The sequence below is a fragment of the Mustelus asterias genome, chromosome 1 (assembly GCF_964213995.1).
Source record: "Mustelus asterias chromosome 1, sMusAst1.hap1.1, whole genome shotgun sequence".
Lineage (NCBI taxonomy): Eukaryota > Metazoa > Chordata > Chondrichthyes > Carcharhiniformes > Triakidae > Mustelus > Mustelus asterias.
Window position 1 is genome coordinate 63316254 of NC_135801.1, and position 18995 is coordinate 63335248.

Here is an 18995-nt window from a genome sequence, read left to right on the forward strand (position 1 = left end):
AACAAAAACAAATGAAAGCTGACAAGTTTTCTGGACCTGGTGGCCTGCATCCTTAGATGCCAGAAGTTGCTGCAAAATAATGGATGTATTGCTTGTAATCGTAAAAGAAAATTCCCTGTATTCTGGAAAGGTTCCAGCAGACTGGTAAAGCACAATGCGACATCTCTGTTCAAGAAAGGAAAGAGAAAGCAAGAAAATGCAGGCCAGTTAGCCCAAGGTCTGTCATTGGGAAAGTATTAGAATCTATTAAAGAGACAGTAGCAGAATATTTAGAACATCTTAATAAAGTCAACATGGTTTTGTGAAAGACAACTTGTGTTTGACAAATTTATTAAAGTTCTTTGAGGATGTAATTGCCTGCCTTCTTCCTGTAATCCAGTACATTCCTTTTGGACGTCAAAGCAGAAATGTAACTAACAGGATGGATAAAGGAGTAACAATAGATGGAGCATATTTGGATTTCAAAAAATTTGATAAGGTGTCACAGAAAAGGTTACTGTACAAGATAAGCATATTGTGTCAGGAGTGATATATTAGCATGGATAGAGGACTGACTAATAGAAACACAGCCAAGAAGGGCGGCACGGTAGCACAGTGGTTAGCACTGCTGCTTCACAGCTCCAGGGTCCTGGGTTCGATTCCCGGCTCGGGTCGCTGTCTGTGTGGAGTTTGCACATTCTCCTCGTGTCTGCGTGGGTTTCCTCCGGGTGCTCCGGTTTTCTCCCACAGTCCAAAGATGTGCGGGTTAGGTTGATTGGCCAGGTTAAAAATTGCCCCTTAGAGTCCTGAGATGCGTCGGTTAGAGGGATTAGCAGGTAAAAATATATGTGGGGATAGGGCGTGGGTGGGATTGTGGTCGGTGCAGACTCGATGGGCCGAATGGCCTCCTTCTGCACTGTAGGGTTTCTAAGATAAATGGGTCATTTTCAGATTAGCAAACTGTAACTATGAGTGTCGCGGGGTTCAGTTTTTGAGCCTCAACTATTTATGGTCTATAATAATGACTTGGATGAAGGGGCAGCTGTATTGTAACCATATTTCCTGAGGAAGGCAGGTAGGAAAGGAAGCTGAGAGAAGTATACAGAGTCTGTAAATAGATATCGATAGGTTAAATGGACAAACATTTGGCAGATGAAGCACAATTTGGGAAAATGAAATTTTCTCCTACCAGGACCAACAGAAGAGTAGAAGACTATTTAAATGGAGAAAAACTACATATTTTGCAGTTAGAGATCAAGGCGTCCTTGTACATGAATCGCAAAAAGTCAGCATGTAGATACAGCAAATAAAGGCAGCCTGAATGTTGGCCTTTATTGTAAGGTGGATGCAGTACAGAAGTAGGGAAGTCTTGCTCCAACTCTACAGGGCAATGGGGAGACCGCAGTAAAATTACTATGCGTTGCTTTGGTCACCTTGCTTGAACTAGAAGCAGTTCAGTAAAGGTTCATTGGGCTAATTCTTTTGGGGGGGGGGGGGGGATACTTTTATTGACACACAAGGTTAACGGGGCTTTGCAGATACATACTGCAAGAATGTTTGTCCTTGTGGGGAATCAAGAACTTGGGAGCACAGTTTCAAAGTCTTCTATTTAAGACAGATGAAGTATTTGTTCTCTCAGAAGATCATTCATGTTTGGAATTCTCTCAGTGAGCATTGCAGGCTTGACCATTGAATATATTTAAGATTTTTGATCAAAAAGTCAAAGATTATGGGCAACAGCAGGAAAGGGGGGGTTAAGGATGGAGGAGTTAAAAGGCACATCTGATCAGCCAGGCTCTGACTGACAAGAGCAGACTCGCATAGCTAAATGGCCTACTCTTATCACCTTAAGTGACATCCTAGGCTACTGCATTAGTTGTAAAATGTCCCTCCTCATCCTTCTCAGAAGGTTTGCAGCATTTGACACCATTCCCTGATGTCTCACGGTCATTCAGCTTGTCCTTGTCTGGTCACATTTCTCTGGTTATGTTCTTACTCCTGCACCATTAACCCTGGAGCTCTCCAAGGATCTAAACCACATCATATTCTCAAAATGGAATTTTATCTACAGCCAAAATTTCCCAAGTACCATTTGAAATGTGACTGATCTAGTTTAATGCTCAGCAGTCTACGAGGTGAGAAGCTTGTAAAATTTGCCCCTTTTTTTTAGCCATGGTGTATCTATGTCACAGGAACTTGTCAAACAAAATTTGATACCAAGCCCCACACAAATAGTGGAGCAATAGTTGGCACTTCTTATTTATCACCTGGGCTGAGAACACCCAGCTCTAACTAAATGACCTCTCTCTTGAACCCTCCACTGTCTCCAATTTATCACACTGTTCATCCAGTAAGCAGCTCTGGATGAAAATAAATTTCCTCCAACTATATACTGGACAGATCAAAACTTCATCTCCTGCCAGAAATCTTTCTAATCATCTCTAACCTACAACCCTCATGTTTCTGAACTACCACTGCTCATTCTCAACTTTAATTATCTACCATTAGCAGCCCACAGTTTCAAAATTCTCACCTTAAGTGTCCAAGATCCTCTTCTCCTTGCTCAACTATTTGTGTGGGGCTTGGTATCAAATTTTGTTTGACAAGTTCCTGTGACATAGATACACCATGGCTAAAAAAAGGGGCAAATTTTACAAGCTTCTCACCTCGTAGACTGCTGAGCATTAAACTAGATCAGTCACATTTCAAATGGTACTTGGGAAATTTTGGCTGTAGATAGAGTTCCATTTTGAGAATATGACGTGGTTTCAGCTACACATCAATGATGAAGCTGTTTGAAATTTTGGAGAACAGAATCCTATTTTTAAAAAGCCATTTCTGCTTTGACTTCCAAAAAGAATGTACTGGGTTACAGGAAGAAGGCAAGCAATTGGCAAAGTTGTTGCTCACTCCGAATACTGCTACAGAACACAATTGGGCCAAATGGCCTCCTCCTGCATCCTAACAATGCTGTAATTCTAAATTTCAGCTTTACAGTAAAAACTTTGTTCCATTCTTAAAGTTACAAAGCCAATGTTGAGTGGACCAGGCAAACCCAAATCCATCTTTTTGCTTGCTTCAAAAAACAAATTGAATCCAATTCAAGGTCTCCACAGGAGATAAACAAGCTGACAAGATAAGGCATTGCACCCCACCTTCGCTTGATCTTAGTCAAAAGGCCGAGAAGCTTAAGCCGCCAACTTCAAACGACAGAACACTCCCTAAAAGTTACCCAATATACACAAAGGGTGCACCAGTCGCAGTCCCGAGGGCACATTATGATTTTTATTAAAAAATATATACTTTCTTCATAATAAGGCAGAAACATCAGAAGCGACATGTGCAAACTGTGCTGCATTCACGGCCATATCCAGGATGGGGGAGCTCAGCTCGCTCGTGGGCATTGATTGACAGCTCTGCCTCCAGGACGCTGAAAGGCGCGGGGCCCAACATTTAACACTGAGCTTCCCCCGCTACTGACTCACCTCCTGCCGCTGCCTCGCATCTGAGCTCATCCTTAATGGCAGGCGTGAGAAACTATGTAAACACCAAAGAATTATACATCAACTGCCATCAGCTGGTGCAGCAGCTTGGTGTCTCCCCCTGGTCCGTTGCGCAATCTCCTCCCGGTCTCTCAATGGTCGCAGCTGTAGGTTCCGCCTTTAAATCCCTTCCGCCCCTCCCCTCGAGCTCAACTGCAAACCGCCCGCGCACGCGCTCTCATTGCGCTGAGGAGGAGGGACAACACAAGAGAAATGTACTCCTTGGGAGAATAGAGAGAGAAGCTGAAGAGGGAGAGATACAGAAAGGGGATACCAAGAGAGAAATGGGACCAGGACTATGGGGGTGTTACAGAGAAGGAGTAATATAGAGAAGAGAAACAGAGAGAGGAATACAGAGTGTGATATAGGGACAGAATATAGAGAGAGGACAGAGAGTGAGGGGAGAATGAGTAGAGAGGTAAATAAATTACTATCCAAGATCAGAAAAATAAATCACTCTACAAGTAGGTAAAAGCAAAAATACCACGGGATGCTGGAATCTGAAACAAAAACAGAAAATGTTGGAAAATCGCAGCAGGCCTGAAAGCATCTGTGGTGAGAGAATAGAGCTAACGTTTCAAGTCTGGATGACACTTCATCAGAGCAAAGAGAATCAGCAGAGATTTACACTATGAGGAGGGGGAGGGAGGGTGTGGAATGGGACAAAGGGAATGTAAATGAGTTTACAGAAGGCTGAGAAGGTGCCAAAAGTGTCCATTAAGTGATCAGAATGTGTGAATGGCAGAACAGAGGTACAGGTGGTTAAGGGACTGCCTGGGGATTATGGCAGTAGCCCTGAAGGGAGAGTGGGCAAGAAGGGGAGCTGGAATGGAGAAGTGGAAAATGGAAGTGAGAAAGAAGGATGATAAAATGGAAAAACGAGATGAAATAAATAAATGGAAATAGGGTGAAGGTGCAGGAGAGAGTTCATGATCTGAAGTTGTTGAACTCAATGTTCAGTCCAGAAGGCTGTAAAGAGCCCAATCGGAAAATAAGGTGGTGTTCCTTCAGTTTGCATTGGGGTCAGCTAGAATATTGCAAAAGGCCAAGGACGGACATGTGGACAGGAGAGCAAGGTGGTGTGTTGGAGTGGCAAGCAACAGGAAGGTTTGGGTCCTGCTTGCGGACAGACCAGAGGTGTTCAGCAAAGCAATCACCCAGTCTGCGTTTGGTCTCTCTGATGTAGAGTAGACCGCATTGGGAGCAGTGAATGCAATAGATCAGATTGAAGGAGGTGCATGTGAAGTGCTGCTTCACCTGAAAGGAGTGTATAAGACTTGGGACGGTGAGGTAAAGGGGCAGGTGTTGCGCCTTCTATGATTGCATAGGAAGGTGCTGTGGGCAGGGGGTGAGGTGTTGGGTGTGATGGAGGAGTGACCAGAGTGTGCCGGAGAGAGCAGTTCCTGTGGAATGCTGACAGAGGGGGTGAGGGGAAGATGTGTTGAGTAGTGGCATCATGCTGGAGTTGACGGAAATACGGAGGATGATCCTTTGAATGCGGAGACTGGTGAGATGAAAACTGAGGACAAGGGGGACCCTAATCCTCATTCTGGAAGGGAGGAGAGGGGATAAGAGCAGTGGCCCAGGAGATGGGTTGGATGTGGTTAAGTGCTCTGTCAACCACAGTGGGTGGAAAACCACAATTAGGAAGAAGGAAGACATATCGGCAGCGCTATTTTGGCAAGTGGCATCATCAGAACAGATGCAGCGGAGGCAAAAGAACTGAAAGAATGGGATGGAATCCTTACAGGATGTGGGGTATGAAGAGCTGTAGTCAAGGGAGCTATGGGATACTAGTGGACAGTTTATCACCAGAAATTAAGACAGGGAGGTCAAGAAAGGGAAGCGAACTATCAGAGATGGACCATGTGAAGGTGATAGAGGGGTGGAAATTGGAAGCAAAATTGACACCGTTTTCTAGTTCTCGAGGAGAGCATAATGTGGCATCGAAATAGTCGATGATGTACTGATAAACGAGTTGTAGGAGGGGGCCAGAATAGGACTGGAACAGGGAATGCTGCACGTAACTCATAAAGAGACAGGCATAACTGGGACCCATGCTGGTGCCCAATAGCCACACCTTTAATTTGGAGGAAGTGAGACGAGTTAAAGGAGAAATTGTTGACTGAGAGAATCAGTTCAGCCAGACGGAGGAGAGTGGTGGTGGATGGGGATTGTTCTTCCGTTGGGGAAAAGAGACAAAAGTCTGAGAATACGTACCAACCGACTCAAGAATAGTGTCTTCCCTGCTGCCGTCAGACTTTTAAATGTACCTTATTATACATTAAACTGATCTTTCTCTTCTCCTTATCTGTAACTGCAACACTATATTCTGCGCCCTCTCCTTTCCTTCTCCCCTATGTACTCTATAAACAGTATATTTCTGACTATATAGCGCAAGAAACAATACTTTTCACTGTACGCCAATACGTGACAACAATAAATCAAAATATCTATCTTATATTGTAACATTTAGAATCAACATGAGGTAAATGTGAATTAATAGGCAAACTATGGTCAAATACACTGCACCATGCTGCACATTAAATGGCAGATGCAACTAAGACAGTGGACTGGGTCAGTATTTAAAAACTCTGTGACCAGCCTGAATGAGTATGCCACTACAGTAACTGACTTCATTAGTAAGTGTGTGGAAAACTGTGTGCCAAAGAAGCAAATCTGCGTGTTTCCCAACCAGAAACCATAAACAGGGATATCCACTGTTTGTTGAGGTCTAGGTCTGAGGCATTCAAGTCAGGTGTCCCTGACATATCCAAAAAAGCCAGATACGATCTAGGCAGATCCATCAAAGATGCCAAAAGACAGCACTAGGCCAAGCTAGAGTCCCAGGCTAGCCACACAGACCCCCGCCGACTATGGCAAGGTCTGCAAGACATAACAGGCTACAAGATGAAGGCAGGTAAAATCACCAGCAGCAATACACCCCTCCCTGATGAGCTCAATACACTGTACGCCCGTTTTGAGCAAGAGGTCAGCGAGGGCATGCCCTCCACCCTGGAAGCCCTGGATGAACCTATATCTGAGGTCACCATTGCAGACTTCAGAGCAGCTTTCTTGAAGCTCAACCCACGGAAAGTGACAGATGGGGTACCCGGACGAGCACTCAGATCCTGCATGGATCAGCGAGTGGGGGTATTCGCAGAAATCTTCAAGCTTTCCTTACAACAATCTGAGGTCCCTATATGCTTCAAGACGACCATCATCCCAGTACCAAAGAGAAGCCAAGCAGCGTGCCTTAATGACTATCGTTCGGTGGCTCTGAATCCATCATTATGAAGTGCTTCAAAAGGTTGGTCATGGCACGAATCAATTCCAGCTTCCCAGACTGCCTGAATCCACTACAGTTTGCCTACCGCCGCAACAGGTCCACAGCAGACGCCATCTCCCTGGCCCTGCACTCAACCGTGGAACACCTAGATAACAAAGACACCTATGTCAGACTCCTATTTATTAACTACAGCTCAGCCGTCAACATCATTATTCCTAAGAAACCCATCTCCAAACTCTGTGGCCTGGGCCTCAGCTCCTCCCTCGGCAATTGGATCCTGAACTACCTAACCCACAGACCACAATCAGTAAGGCAGGCACCAACACCTCCTCCACAATCATCCCCAACATTGGTGCCCCACAAGGCTGTGTTCTCAGTCCCTGACTATACTCCCTATACACCTATGACTGTGTGGAAAATTCCCCTCCAACTCGATTTTCAAGTTTGCTGATGACACCACCATAGTGGGTCGGATCTCAAGCAATGACGAGACAGGGTACAGGAATGAGATAGAGAATCTGGTGCGGCAACAATAATCTCTCCCTCAATGTCAACAAAATGAAGGAGATTGTCATTGACTCAGGAAGTATAGTGGAGAACATGCCTCTGCCTACATCAACGGGGATGAAGTAGAAAGTTTTTAAGTGTCCAGATTACCGACAACCAGTCCTGGCTCCCCCAAGCTGACACTATAGTTAAGAAAGCCCACCAATGCCTCTACTTTCTCAGAAGACCAAGGAAATTTGGCATGTCAGCTACGACTCTCACCAACTTTTACAGATGTACCATAGAAAGTATCCTTTCTGGTTGTATCACAGCTTGATATGGCTCCTGCTCTGCCCAAGACCGCAAGAAACTACAAAAGGTCATGAATGTAGCCCAATCCATCACACAAACCAGCCTCCCATCCATTGACTCTGTCTATACTTCCCACTGCCTCGGCAAAGCAGCCAGCATAATTAAGGACCCCAGGCACCCCGGACATTCTCTCTTCCACCTCCTTCCTTCGGGAAAAAGATACAAAAGTCTGAGGTCACGTACCAACCAACTCAAGAACAGCTTCTTCCCTACTGCCATCAGACTTTTGAATGGACCTACCTTGCATTAAGTTGATCTTTCTTTACACCCTAGCTATGACTGTAACACTACATTCTGCACTGTCTTCTTTCCTTCTCTATGAACAATATGCTTTGTCTATATAGCACGCAAGAGACAATACTTTTCACCGAATACTAATACATGTGACAATAATAAATCAAATCAAATAAGTCAGATCCTGTGGATTTCTCAGCAACTCGCCCAGATGTCAGTGACCTTGGGGCGAATGGGATCAAAGGTTATGGGGAGAAAGCAGGATTAAGTATTGAGTTGGACGATCAGCCATGATCCAAATGAATGGCGGAGCAGGCTCCAAGGGCCAAATGGCCTCCTCCTGCTCCTACCTTCTATGTTTCTATGACCATTGTCTTCACTATCCTCAAAGAAGGGGTAGTTTGGACTCAGTCAAGGTATGTTCCCTCAAAGGGGAAAGGTAGGACAAACAAATCCAGAGCTCCCTGGATGACAAAGGAGATAAAGATTAAGATAAAGAGAAAAAAGTGTGCTTATGATGGATGTCAGGTGGATAATATAAGGGTGAATGTAGAAGGTGCAGATGAAAAGTGAAAAAGCAAATAAGAGAAGCAAAAAGGGAGTATGGAAAGAGACTGCAGCTACACAAACTGGAATCCAAATGTCTTCTATTGGCATAGAAAGAGTAAAAGGGTGGTAAAAGGAAGAGAAGGGTCCATTAGAGGCCATAAGGGGATTTATGCATGGAGGCAGAAGGAATACCTAAGATATTAAATTAATACTTTGCATCTGTCTTTACCAAGGAAGAAGATGCTACCTAGTCCACAGTGAAAGAGGAAGTAATTAATACACTAGACAAATTTAAATTTGATAAGAAGGAGGTATTGATTCGGCCATCAATACTTAAAGTTGATAAAACACCAGGACCAGATGAGATGCATCTAAAGATGCTGAGGGAAGTGTGGGTGGAAATTGCAGAAGCACTGGCCATCATTTTCCAGTCTTAGACTCAGGGGTAGTGCCAGAAGACTGGAGAATTGCAAATGTTACACCCTTGTTCAAAAAAGGCTAGCAACTACAGGCCAGTCAGTTTAACTCTAGAATCAATCATACAGGACAAAATTACTGGTCACATGGACAAATGGGGGTTGATTAAAGAAAGCAGCACAGATTTGTTAAGGGAAAATCTGTTTTACTAACTTACTGGAGTTTTTTAAAGATGTAATAGAGAGGTTGATGAGGACAATGCTGTTGATGTGGTGTATATTAAGTTCCACCGCACAGCAGACCTGTGAGTAGCACAGTGGTTAGCATTGTGGCTTCACAGCTCCAGGGACCTGGGTTCAATTCCCGGCTTGGGTCACTGTCTTGTGTGGCGTTTGCACATTCTCCTCGTGTCTGCGTGGGTTTCCTCCAGTTGCTCCAGTTTCCTCTCACAGTCCAAAGATGTGCGGGTTAGGTTGATTGGCCATGCTAAAATTGCCCCTTACTGTCCTGAGATGTGTAGGTTAGAGGGATTAGTGGGTAAATATGTAGGGATATGGGGATAGGGCCTGGGTGGGATTGTGGTCGATGCAGACTCGATGGGCCAAATGACCCCTTTCTGCACTGTAGGGTATCTATCTATGAAAGGAACATAGCAACATGGATAAGAATTTGGCGAAGTGACAGGAAACATGTAGTGGATAATGTATATTTCTTGAGCTGGAGGGAGGTTTGTAATGCAATTCCCGAAGGGTCAGTATTGGGACCCTTGCTCTTCCTGATATAAATTGATGACCTACGCCTTGATGTACAGGGCACAATTTCAAAATTTGCAGATGAATTTCAAAAGGACATAGATAAGTTAGTGGAATGGGTGGACAAATGGCAGATGAGGTTCAATGTAGAGAAGTGATTTTGGTCAGAACAGCATGGAGAGACAATAGAAAATAAGGGAACAACAAAAAGGAGATGCAGGATCAAAAGGACATGGGTGTGTGCAAAAGTCAATCAAGGTAGCAGGATAGATTGAGAGAATGGTTAATAAAGCATACAGTATCTTGGGTTTTACTAATAGGGGCATAGAGTACAAGTGCTAGAGGATTATGTTGAACTTGTATTGTTAAGTTCGTTTTTCACGAGACTCTTCTGTCCTTGATACAAAGGCAAACACCAACTGTTGTCAGAATCAAAGTTCTTTATTTGTCCTACATATGTAGACTGGCTAACCTTTACTACTTAACCTCCACTCAGTGCTGGAAGTCAGTTAGTAAAAAGCACACGAAGCAACAAGGATGACCCCTTTTATACAGTTTACAATCCCATCAGGTAGATGTGATTTCAAACAAGACTTAAACACACATCATCTGATTCAATCAAAAATGTCCAGACTTAAGCACACATCACCCGATTCAACCAAAAACAAGTAGTTACAGGAATTGCTGCATAAGAAAGAACATCCTATTAAAATACGCATTTACTACTTACAACCCCCGCCCATCAGAACATAAGCATAATGTCTTTAGGATACGGCATTTGTTAGCGCAAAAGAGAACATTATCATGTACTCAGCTAGACACGCACCCAAGCCGGGCTCAGCAAGCTGGAGCCTGTGGTTAACCTGTTTTGTCAGTTTGCTCCCATGAGCTGTTTCTCTGCCGTTCTTGCAAGCCCAATAGTTCACCTTGCCCTCTACAGTGGACACCAACTCTTTAATATCTCAGTATGAGTCACTAGGTGGATTTTAGCTGGAGTATTGTGTTCAGTCCTGGGTGCCGTATTTTTGGAAAAATGTGAAGGCATTGGAGAAGATGCAGCAAAGATTCATGAGTATTATTCCAGGGATGAGGAACTGCAATTATGAAGATAGATTGGAGAAGTTGGACTGTTTTCCTCGGAGAAGCAAAAGTTGAGAGGAAATTTGATAGAGGTATTCAAAATCACGAGTGCCTGGACAGAGTGGATAGGGACAAACTTTTCTCACTTGTGAAAGGATCTAGAATGATAGCGCACAGTTTTAAGTAATTGGTAAAAGAAGCAAAAGTGACAGGAGAAAAACCTGTTTCATGGAGTGTGTGGTTCAGATCTGGAATGCACTATCAGAGAGCGTGATGGAGCCAGGTTCAATCGTGGCATTCAAAAGGGAATTAGACTGTAATCTGAAAAGGAAGAATGTACAGAGTTACGTGGAGAAAGCGGGGGTGTGGCAATAGCTGGATTGTTCATTCAGAAAACCAGTACAGACACAATGGATTGAATGGCCGCCTGTTGCGCTCTAACAATTCTACAATTCTCTGATGCTAATTGTGCTATTAGAGCTATATGGTCAGTTTTTTTCAATTTAGCACGTGATCCCTGGGTTTCCAGGGCTCCTGAGCTGAAATTCGCAGAAGCAATTGGCTTCTTTTACACTTTGGAGGTTTCTTCTATATTTTGGGAAGTATGATCTATCACATCAGGATGGATGGCACTTATAATGCTTTAGTTTGGATTTCAGATAAGGACCAAGATGGTCAACAGTCACAGCACCAACGGCAACCTGCTGGACAAAGACCTGTGGAGCGAAGGAAGCAGCAGAAAGCTGGCAGCTCACATGATATACAGGGTCTACCAGTAAACAGTCATTTTCACAACAGTGACTTAGGGGGCTCTGGTTGTAACATCACATTAGATGGTGGTGGGCATTTGCAAGAAGAAGACCTGCTCTGCCAGCCAACCCGAGTGGCCATACTTTCCAGTGGCTGTCAAAGTCACTACCTCAACTTTTTTGCCTCTGGATCCTTTCAGTGCTCTGCTGGAGACATTTGCAGCATCCCTCACTTGCCGGGCCACAAATGCATAACACAGGTGACTAATGGCTTGTTCATCAGGACTGCCAATTAAATCAATTTTGCCTGTGATGATGCCAGTCAAATGAGTAGGCACATCTGTTTGTAGCTCTGGCTGGCTTCCTGTAAGTGCAGGGGCACATACATGGCTGTCAGGGCACCCACTGATCACTCAGAAATATTTATCAACTGCAAGGATTTCACTCCAATATGCAACTGGTGTGTAACCACACCAAGATCATTATGCAGGTGTGCGCAATATTCCTGGGCAATTGCTATGATACTTTTGTTCTGTAGCAGACCAACCTCCCTCATGTGTTTGCCCCTAGAAGCAGAGTTACTGGGTGGATGCCAGGAGACAAGGAATACCCAATCAAAAAGTGGCTGCTGCCATCTTTAGATACCCAAGGAATGAGATCCAGCAGCAATATAAACATGACTACCAGATTTGGCCTCAAACAAGTCATTGGCATGCTTGAGATGTAATGCAGGTGCCTGGACAAATCTGGAGGCGCCCTTCAGTGCTCGTCAACCAGGGTTCGTACAACACTGCGTAGCACCATCGTTGGGCCTGTAGGAGGACCAAACCACAGGGCGCATATTTCCTTTGGAGGGTTCTGAGGAAGAAGACAAGATGGAGGAATGCAATGAGAATAACCCACCACCAGCAGTGCATGTTGCTGCCCAGGATAAAAAAATAAAAAGAGAGACTTTATATAGCACAATTCACAACTACCAGATGTCTCAAAATATTTTATGCCAATGAATTACTTTTGAAGTGTAGTCACTGTTCTAGGATGCCAGGTTATCTCTGATTATTGCAATATTCACTTAGGTGCTTTCAGTTCATAACCACACAGAAAATCAATTTGTCTTTCACCACCAACATCCAGTCCCCCCCGGCCTGCAACCCTCACAAGCCTCTAACGTAAAGCCGTCCAGCAAACAACTAACCATCCCCTCCATATCTCCCTATTGGTTGTTGTCAATTTATTCTCATTTATCCTCAATTAACTTCTGCCCTGTAGTGATCTTAAAAGACCGCATGCCAATCAGCAACCAAGAATAAGCAAGAAAGCAAAGTGGTACAAAAGAATAATATTTAGGTGCTTCAAGTACAGAAACGTAATTATAATATTGTGTAAGACACCCATGTGCATTTTCTTGTGCAACTGCAAATGTTTAATCTTCCTTTTCCTTATGCTGTGACATAGTGCAATCTCTGTGGTTTGAGTAAGGATAGAGGGAAGGGGCTGAGATGCTCATGACCAAAGGCTTCTAAGTCTTTGAGCCCCTGAGGGCCTGCCAAAGACTGCTCCACCAGCATTTGCACAGGGGCACACTCGACCATTGTGTACAATGCTGCCTTAAGGCAGCATTTCAGGTGCTGCCTTGGGGAGCAAGTGGGGAGTGAAAGTGCTTTGAGTGCAGTCTCTACTTCCATTTCCCTTTTAACCATTATCCTGCTCATAGCCTAGTTGCAATTCACTGCTGGAGAGTCCTTTGCTGCACTCAGTGGGGTATTGCAAGGACAAGGGCTTAGCTTTGTACAGCCTTTGTAAGGTGACCTCCAGAGTCTGCAACACCATGCTCAAGGCTGACATAGACTCCTCTGATTGATGGGTTTGTTGTTCTGTGCATTGTCCATTCTATCAATGGAGATAGATTGCAATGCTATGCAGCATTAATCCATTCATGCATGATGTGGACACCTGTATTCTCTCTCAGTCCTCATCTCTCACAGACAGGCAGATTGATACTCCTCTGATCTCCAGCACCAATTACTCTGCATTCGTTAGCTGCTAGATGGCTTGTGGGTCAGCTCTGGTCTCATGTTGTGTTTTTTGGTTTCTCCAGCAACAAGGGAAAGAACAGATTGATGATTGTAATGACATGTATTCAGCCAATAGATGGAGAGCATTGGTGTGGATGAATAACAGGGAGAGGCACAAAATTGCTTAATGATAAGAGTAAGTGGCAATGGTGAGTAGATATTTATGAATGTGAGAAAATGCAGACAAAGATGGGCGCACCTGCAACAAAAGTGGAAATGAGGAGCGATGTGTTGTAGTAGCTTGAGAAGACAGAGTTAGGGATGGGCTGATGTGTACAACAGGAGGTAGGTACATGTCCAACACCTTTCCTGACCTGGTTGGGCAATGAAATCCCTTCCTGCACTGCATCTAGGATTACGGCACTCCGTTCCTGTTGCTGACCTCCTTGGTAATCTCTAGCCACACCTTCTCGGTCTTTGCCTTAGGTTTCTTGCTTCCATTGCTGGGGTACAGTATCTCCTTTTGGCTTTTTGCAGTTTCATGTAACATATTTAGAGGGGATGGAGAGGCATAATTGAAATAGAATGTAGCCACTGAACATCTATTGTTTCCCTTCCTTCTCGCTTCCAACGTTAGCTCCTTCAGTATACATCTTTAGATTTTACCTTTAACTACTTGAGTTTACATAGCGGGCCAATATCACACCCACTGTTGTTGATTGAACGGGAAACATGCCACTAAAATAATAATGAAGTGACTGAACTTGATCTTACTTTTCCTGTTATAAAGAGTAGTTGAAGGTTCATCATTTTCAAATGGAGTATCTATTGTTCATCATCATATAGAACCTTACATAGCATGCATAGGTGTAGACAAATATGCGATTGTAGTTCTCAAATTCACAAGCTCCCCTTTTTTATACCCTTACTACAACTCAAAAATCATTGAGCCTTACTAAATCAATCACTGTCTTTCGCCCAAAACTACTGCACAATTCCAAAGATATCACCTCCACAATGTCCCTGCTTGTGCAGGTTTCAATCTTTGACCTCTTACATCATTCGTTTTGATCTCTCAGGCAGTTATCAGGCACTGTTGCAGTAACATAGTGAGGCACATTTTTACACTAGAGACATATGATGTCCTTCATGATTAATGGTCCTTGTGTGGCATCCATCATCCTACCTTTACAAAAAACTCCTCCAACATAGCTATGATTGGACCTCAATTCAGCATACACAGTTAGCTCTGCTGTATCTCATGTTTTTGCCTGTGGCTAAGCAACCATCTTTTGCTAACATCCCCACTGCTTATTTCCATGATTTTACTAACCTTTTAACAACCCATCTGTTTAATGTGAAAGAACCACCTTAAGTAGTTGGCTTATTCACCTTGTATGTTCCAACAGTGTCTGCATTAAAAAGCTACTAACAAATGTGCTTCAGAGATTATCAAGTTTCCCACAGGGTATTGGACTCAACTTCTCCAAAACCATTTCCTAGATAACACCAGGGCCCAAGATAGAGAAAGAACAAGTTATATAGAGAGTGATAACAACAACTTTTATTTGTATAATGCTTTAAATATAGAAAAATATTCCCAGACCTTTTGCATGAATGAGTATCAAACAGAATTTGATGTCGAGCTATGTAAAAAGCTATTAGGACGGGTGACCAAAGATTTGGATAAAAAGATATGATTTAAGTGGAGTTTTAAAAGAGAAGTTGGGAGCTGGAGAGATTTAGGAAGGGATTTCCAGAGTTAAGGTCCTAGACATCAGAAAGGCACGGCTGCTTACAGTGGGGCACATAAGATCAGGAAACTGCGAGGCAGAATTTGAATGAGTGCAGAGACCTCAAGAGGGTTGCAAGAAGCTTTAGAGATAGGAAGGGAAAGGCCTTGGAAGGATTGAAAACAAGAATGAACATTTTTAAATTGTGACATTGTGGGATCAGAAACCAATGTAGGTCAGCCAGCACAGGGCTGATGGTTGAATGGGGCTTGGTGTAAGTTAGGATATGGGTAGCAGAGTGTTGGATGACCTCAAGTTTATGGAAGGTGGAAAATAGGAGGCCATTCTTGAAAGCATTAGAATAATCAAGTGCAAGGTGTCATAAGGGTATAAGTGCAGGTTTCTGCAGCAGATGAGCTGAGACAGGGCAGAGACAGGTGATGTTACGAAAATGGAAGTAGACAACGTTGCTGATGGAATGGATATGTGGTTGGAAGCTTATCTCAGGATCAAATAGGATGCCAAAGTAACAAACAGTCCAACTCAGTCTTTGACAGTGACAGGGTTGAGGGTTGGAGTCAGTGGCTAGGGATCCGAATCTGTGATGGATACTTTAGTCTTTCCAATATTTAGTTGGAGGAAATTTCTGCCCATCCAGAAAAGTAGATCAAACAAGTAGTCTGACAAATCAGAAATTGTGGAAGGGTCATAGAAACAGAAGTAGGCAAATTCAGCCCTTTGAGCCTGCTCTGCCATTCAATCAGACCATGGCTGATCTCTCCCTGGTCTCAAATCCACCTCCCCATCTGTTCCCCATATCCCTTTATCCTGTTTTTTATTAGAAATATATCTATCTCATTCTTGAAACCATTCAACAATTCAAACTCCACCGTGCTATGGGGCAGCGAGTTCCACAAATTCATCACCCTCTGCGAGAAGTAGTTCTTCCTCATCTCGGTTTTAAATGTACCGCCTTTCAACCTGTGACCTCTTGTTCCAGATTGCCCTATAAGAGGAAACATTTGGTCTATATTTACTTTATCAATCCCTTTTAAAATTTTATATACCTTGATCAGATCCCCTCTCATCCTTCTAAACTCCAGTGAGTATAAACCCAAACTGTTTAATCTCTCCTCATAAGTCAACCCTTTCATCCCCTGGTGAAGCTCCTCTGAACTGCCTCCAATGCTACTACATGGGGCGGCATAATGGCACAGTGGTTAGCACTGCTGCCTCACAGCGCCTCACAGCGCCAGGGACCCGGTTCAATTCCCGGCTTGGGTCACTGTCTTTGTGGAGTTTGCATGTTTTCCCCGTGTCTGCGTGGGTTTCCTCCGGGTGCTCCGGTTTCCTCCCACATTCCAAAGATGTGTGGGTTAGGTGGGTTGGCCATGCTAAATTGCCCCTTAGTGTCAGGGGGACTAGCTGGGGTAAATGCATGGGGTTATGGGGATATGGCCTGGGTGGGATTGTGGTTGGTGCAGACTCGATGGGTCGAATGGCCTCCTTCTGCACTGTAGGATTCTATGATTCTATCCTTCCTCAAATAAGGAGACCAAAACTGGACACAAAACTCTGGATGTGGTCTCACCAACACCCTATACAATTGCAGCAACACTTCTCTACTTTTGCAATAAATGCCAACATCACATTTGTCTTTATTACATGCTGCACCTGCATACCGACTTTCTGCGATTCATGAACAAAGATCCCTCTGCCTGAATGCATTTTGAATCTGCTTTCCATTTAGATAATAATTTGCCTTTCTATTTTCTCTGCCAAAATGCATAACCTCACGCTTATCCACATTAAACTCCATCTGCCAAATCTTGGCCCATTCTCCTCGCCTATCTATATTCATATCCATCTGTAAAATCTTTATATCCTTTTCACTGCTTCTTTTCCCACCTATTTTAATATCATCCGCAAATTTTGCTATGTTACACTCTGTCCCTGCTTGCAAATCATTTATATAGATTGTAAACAGTTGAGATACGAGGACTGATCCATGTAGCACCCCGCTAGTTACATTTCGCTAGCCAGTGAATGACCCATTTATCCCGACCCTCTGCTTTGTGTCAGTCAGCCAATCCTTAATCCAATCTAGTATTCTACCCCAATCCCCTGTGACTTCACCTTCTGCATCAGTGTTTTGCAGCACCTTGTCAAATGCCTTCTGGAAGTCTAGATATACCACATCCACAGGTTCCCCATTATTCACCTTGCTGGTTCACCTCAAACAACTCAAGCAAGTTTGTCAAGCATGATTTACCCTTCATAAAACCATGCTGACACTGGTGGATTAAGCTTTGTCTTTCCAAATGCTCAGTCATCACCTCCTTAATGATTGTTTCCAGAAACTTCCCCACCACAGAGGTCAAGCTAACCGGCCTATAGTTTCCTACATTTTGCCTCTCTCCCTTTTTGACTCGGGACGCCATATTAGCTTGTTTCCAATCCACTGGGACCTTACCAAAATCCAAGGAATTTTGAAATATCACAACCAATGCATCCACTATCTCTGCTGCCACCTCCTTTAATACCCTAGGGTGCAGGCCATCAGGTCTCGGAGATTTATCTGCCTTTATTGAAGGTTTATTCAATACCTTCTCTCTAGTGATGGTTAATGCACCAAGTTCCTCTGCATTAACTACAGTTTTTGGAAAATTATCATTATTCTCTGTTGTGAAGACAGAGGCAAAATATTGGGTTAGTGCCTCTGCCATTTCTGTGTTCCCCATTATTACCTCACCAGTATCGTCCTCTAAAGGGCCAATATTTACTTTAGCTATTCCTCTTTATATACTTACAGAAGCCTCTGGTATCTGTGTTTATGTTTTCTGCTAGTTTCTTTTTGTGGGTCGAGGGAGGTGGTGGTAAGTTAAAGCTGGGTATTTTCACTCTACATGTGGAACCTGGCATGATGTTGCCAAGGTCAAGTGTGCAGATTAAATATAGGAAGGGGCCAAGGCCACATCCTGGGGACTCCAGAGGTAACAGTACAGAAGCAAGAAGATAAGTCAGTGCAGATGTTTCTCTGGCCATGATTTGATAAATAAGGATGGAGCCAGGTCAACCAGATGAAACCAATCTCATCCAGCTGGATGAAGGAGGAAAGGCATTGGAGGAAGATGGTGTGGTCAACCATGTCAAAGCTGCAGACAGTTCAAGAAGGATAAGGTGAGATAGTTTACTGTGCTCACTGTCATGGACAACATACTTTTGATCCATGATGAGAAGTCTGATAGCCAGGGTCAAAATATGGAATTTTTGGAAGGATAGGTACAGGTTTGGGAGGCATCAACATGTTCAAGGACTTTGCAGAGGAAATGGGGATTGGCCATGGGGCAGTAGTTCGCAAAGAGAGATTAGTCAGGGGTATTTTTCTTGCACGGGGAGGAGTTATGATGGCAGATATGAAAGGGATGGGGACAGCACCTGAGTAGTTGGAACTTTTAGCAATGTTTTCTAGCAGGTGGACCAGGAAAGGCGGCAATTGGGTGAAGGGAACAGGTTAAGATGAGTTCAGAGAGGAATGAAGTGAGACAGAGAAACTGGAGAAAGTTACTAGTTGAGTTACTAGGACAGACACAACATTTGGTTTGGTGGGCTTGGGAAAAGGAGGGAAGCAGTAGTGGTAACTGAACAATGTTCTGAATTTTAGTGACAAAGAGGTTTGTGAGTTCCTTATACTTGCTGTTGGAGGTCAGGGCCAAAGGGCAAGGTAGAGGTCCAATTCCATATTTGCACCCCGGCTATCAGGTTTCTGTCTTGTCATGGCATCAAAAGTACATTGTC

The 18995-nt window shown here is 43.8% G+C and overlaps 1 protein-coding gene across 2 annotated transcripts in view; it reads right to left on the reverse strand.

Annotated features, from left to right (window-relative positions):
• Nucleotides 1–3689, reverse strand: part of tmem192 (transmembrane protein 192) — a 33025-nt gene extending 29336 nt beyond the window's left edge. The window contains exon 1 of one of the 2 annotated variants that reach the window (XM_078213358.1): nt 3465–3689. In XM_078213358.1, coding sequence (XP_078069484.1) covers nt 3465–3494 — 30 coding nt within the window. In that variant the 5' untranslated portion in view covers nt 3495–3689. Of the gene's footprint in view, nt 1–3282 lie in introns of both variants that reach the window. The other variant, XM_078213367.1, reaches the window with a different exon arrangement.
• Between the last annotated feature and the right edge of the window lie 15306 nt (nt 3690–18995).